Source organism: Lissotriton helveticus, chromosome 5_1 (assembly GCF_964261635.1).
Source record: "Lissotriton helveticus chromosome 5_1, aLisHel1.1, whole genome shotgun sequence".
NCBI lineage: Eukaryota > Metazoa > Chordata > Amphibia > Caudata > Salamandridae > Lissotriton > Lissotriton helveticus.
Window position 1 is genome coordinate 1,257,495,637 of NC_136065.1, and position 3,802 is coordinate 1,257,499,438.

The following is a 3,802-nucleotide window of genomic DNA, read 5'->3' on the forward strand; positions in this document are numbered from 1 at the left end:
TACATGTGAGATCAGATCATTTGGATGGGCAACTGTAAATGTTTTGTGATAAATTGAACATAAAATGTATTGTCCCTGCTATGTGATTTTTTCAATTACTGCATCATGTCTTTTCAGGGGATCAGGTAAAAGTGATACAAATATGGATTGCGAAAGAAAACTAAAAATGTAACGCACAGACTAGTGCTGAGAAAAGGACTAAAGCGCCATCTTGAATGGAAACTAGGAAGGAATGACTAACGAAATAGCTCAAGGCTTGGGTATATCACTGCAGACCCATGGGATTCACATCTGTTGCTAGTGACTGGAGACTCAATAGGTTCAGTCAGGACAAAGCATGCATATCCAAATAACTATTTGAATAACAAACAAAACTTGTTGTCATTCTCCACCTAGCTAAAACATGGACAGCTTTTGCCTTCTTTTCTCAACTTCCTTCTGGTATGCTACCATTGTGCTCTCATATGCTTAGAAAATACATTTCTTCAAACTATCAAACAATGCAACAAATAAAGATGATGCACCTCTACCAATGAGGAAAGCCAAGTAAAGAAAATATCACTTTTGTCTGTGCAATTAGTTTTTTAGAGCTAAGGGTAAAATGAAAAGCCTATCTAATTATAGATTTGTATTTATGCATGCTCTGTGTGCTCTGGTGCTTTTTGCACTTTTTGAATTCTTTGAAATCTGATTGGTTGAACTGTTCTGAACATGTTAAGGACTAGTTCATGATTGTGTTGGTTATTTCTGTTATGCTTTTAAATATAAATCATATAGGATAATTTAATTTGTTTCTGTACAGATTCCTTTTTACCTGGGAATATTTTCATTTATAGCTCATTGATATTTCATTGCAAAGATAAAAAGGAAAAACATGGAAAATCATACAGAAGTGGTTTGTTTCCTTCTGTTGGGACTCCCCATTGGTGTGGAGCTTCAGATAGTCTTCTTCTTCATAGTCCTGACCATCTACATTCTCACTCTGACAGCCAACATCACCATCATCACCCTTGTAAATTTAGATCAACGTCTTCAAACACCAATGTACCTTCTGCTCTCTCAACTGTCAATCATTGAAATCTTTTACACCTCAACTATTGTCCCAAAGCTATTATCCACCCTTCTCCAGAAGAACAGCATCTCTTTTGCTGCCTGCTTCACTCAGCAATACTTCTATGTTAGTTTGGGTGTCACTGAGTTCTTTCTTCTGGGTGTGATGGCTGTTGACCGCTACTTTGCCATTTGCAGTCCACTGCGTTACACCACAATCATCAATGAGAAAATATGCCTCCAGGCTACTGCTGCCTGCTGGTTGGCTGCATTCCTATTTATGTCATTTCTGGTGATTTTGTTATCCAAACTCCCCTATTGTGGTCCAAACAAAGTCAATCATTTTTTCTGTGATTTAGCACCATTGCTTAAACTCTCATGCATTGATACCCACATGATGGAAAGTGTTGTTTTCTTCTATGGTTGTTGCGCCATCCTGCCTTCCTTCGTAGCAACCATAGTTTCCTACGTCTTCATTGTCTCCACCATTCTAAGGACTCCATCACAGAAGGGAAGAAAGAAAGCCTTCTCCACCTGTGCTTCCCACTTTACTGTAGTAGCGATCTTGTATGGAACAGTGATCTTCCTATACGTAAGGCCAGCATATGCATTCCCTATTGAGATCAACAAATTTGTTGGTGTCTTCAATACTGTAGTCACTCCTCTTCTAAATCCCCTAATTTATTGTCTACGGAATAAAGAAGTGAAAGCAGCTGTGAGAAAGCAATTTGGTAGGAATGTTTTGAGGAACAACTTACTGCATTGAATTCAATGCATTCTAATGCTACAAGGGGTGGTCACGCCCTCCAACTAGTCAATAAACATTCTCTTATTAAAACTTGTTTGCAAACCATTATACTTTCAAAGTCCTCCATGTGCAGAAGAACTCGGGGATGGTGTAGGAGGGAACATGCTTTAATTATACCTCAACATTAAATGGATCCACACAGAAAGAATAGCATATGGTAGGGCTGTTGAATATCCAGTATTAAATATTGACTGTTTCTGGGAATAAATGCAATGAAGACTCACAATACGCACTCATCAATTGAATGTCCTGACAAATGTTCAATGTTGTTATTCCTTATGTGATTACATATTTAAAAAAAAAACAATGTCAAGTTTAGGACGAGTCACAATGACCAAGATATGTACAATGTGTATCTTAAAATATATTTTCTGATTTTACAATATGGCTTTTATAACTTAATTCATGTGAAACTTGGCAATCTAGGGAGATAATGTTTTTCATAAGTTATTATCTGTGGGACTGTGTTTTATTCCAAATTCTTTCTTTACACGAAGAACGTGACAGTGTGAGACATAGTTAGATGCTTGTGCATCTTTCAGTTTCGTTTGCTTCTAATAAACTGAACTGCATGATTTGCATAAGTTAGTCTGATAGTAAGAGTGTCTTGTACCCTCTCACTGAGGACAACAAAATGTGGCATTGAGATGAATTCTTTGATCTTGTGTCAAAGACTAGGATCAAAGACCACGCTCCCACTTAGTGGCCACAAGATTTGGCACAGTGGTGTATGAGAGCATGTCCTTTGTTATGAACTGCATGAAATGAGTGGTCTCATGTCGTCATGAGCTCTCCTCCTACCCAATTTAAAGGAAAGCTAAGGTGGTGCAGCCTGAAGGTGGTAGTAGGCAATTCACCACAGTGAAAAGCCTGAAGCATGTTATGCCACTGTTAAACTCATTCCTCGCCAGTGGAATACATGGGCAAGTGGTGTCTGGCAGTGGATTCACCTAGATTCATTGGGTCAGGTAAGTGGGCAGAAGTGCCAGCCTATGGCATGAGTGAGCTTGGCCAAGGAGCCAACCGTCAGAGGGGGGCACGGAGCTGCCTGCATTAAGGTACTGCAAACTGAGGTGTCCTTTTGACCTGGTTCAAGTGATTGCATTCAAACTGATTTTCAATCGTTTTTTTAACATTTCAGGTGTGTGTGGTTTTTAACACCCCATCACCCTTCCTTCCCCTCCCATCTCTCTATGCAGCGTCGGATTGGTAATGTGGGCCGGTATTCAAATTCCGGATGTGGGCTGCATTTTTTAGCAGTTTGGGGGCCAATTTGGGCGGTTTCTGTATTGTTAGATGCCGCCAGCGGCCCAGTGGGGGCCTGAGTAGCCTTTCTGGAGGGAGATGGGCATCCATTACCTCCAGATCTGTCAATTCCTTTCTCTTGCTGGGCCGGCTCATTAATATATGCATATTGGGCAGGGGGCCTGAGCAAAAGGGACCTCATTTGTTTTCAGGTGTGTTTCACCAGTGTAAACTAATCTGTGCATTTTTTTAACACCCCCCCTTTTTATAAAATTTCACCAAAGCAGTGTTTTGCGGAAAGGCAATATGCAAATATGTGGCACTATTTTTTAGCGTGCCCCGGCTGATGTTTAATCCCAATCCAACCCTGTCTCTATGACGCGCTGACACAATGCATCAACAGCCTGTGCCCCCACCAACAACTTGCCACGAGTCTGGCGGAGCTAAGCTCATACATGCCAACATCTTAGAAAGGAAAAGGGAGAGATTTTAAAAAACCAATCTGGAAAACATATTTTGTTCATTGGTTTTTTTAAAGCAGGGGCAATTTCAGACAGGAGACAGACAAAATATAGCTTTTTGGGTTTAAAAAAATCGGGAGTCTGCAGCCTGAATCGGGTCTCTTCGCATTAATGTGAAGCAGTGAGTAATTCGGGGGAACTGTGAGAGGAGCGGAGATGTTTCTGTTCAGAGGCCAGT

At 40.5% G+C, this 3,802-nt stretch overlaps 1 protein-coding gene across 1 annotated transcript; it reads left to right on the forward strand.

The window, feature by feature from the left end:
* The first annotated feature begins 874 nt into the window (after positions 1–874).
* LOC144752617 (olfactory receptor 6M1-like) lies at positions 875–1,816 on the forward strand. The gene has a single exon (XM_078640497.1). The coding sequence runs from the start codon at positions 875–877 to the stop codon at positions 1,814–1,816; it is 942 nt and encodes a 313-aa protein (XP_078496623.1).
* Positions 1,817–3,802: the final 1,986 nt, after the last annotated feature.

Excerpts from the sequence above, each read along its gene's own strand:
- LOC144752617 (XM_078640497.1), top strand. The coding sequence starts at position 875 with ATGGAAAATCATACAGAAGTGGTTTGTTTCCTTCTGTTGGGACTCCCC.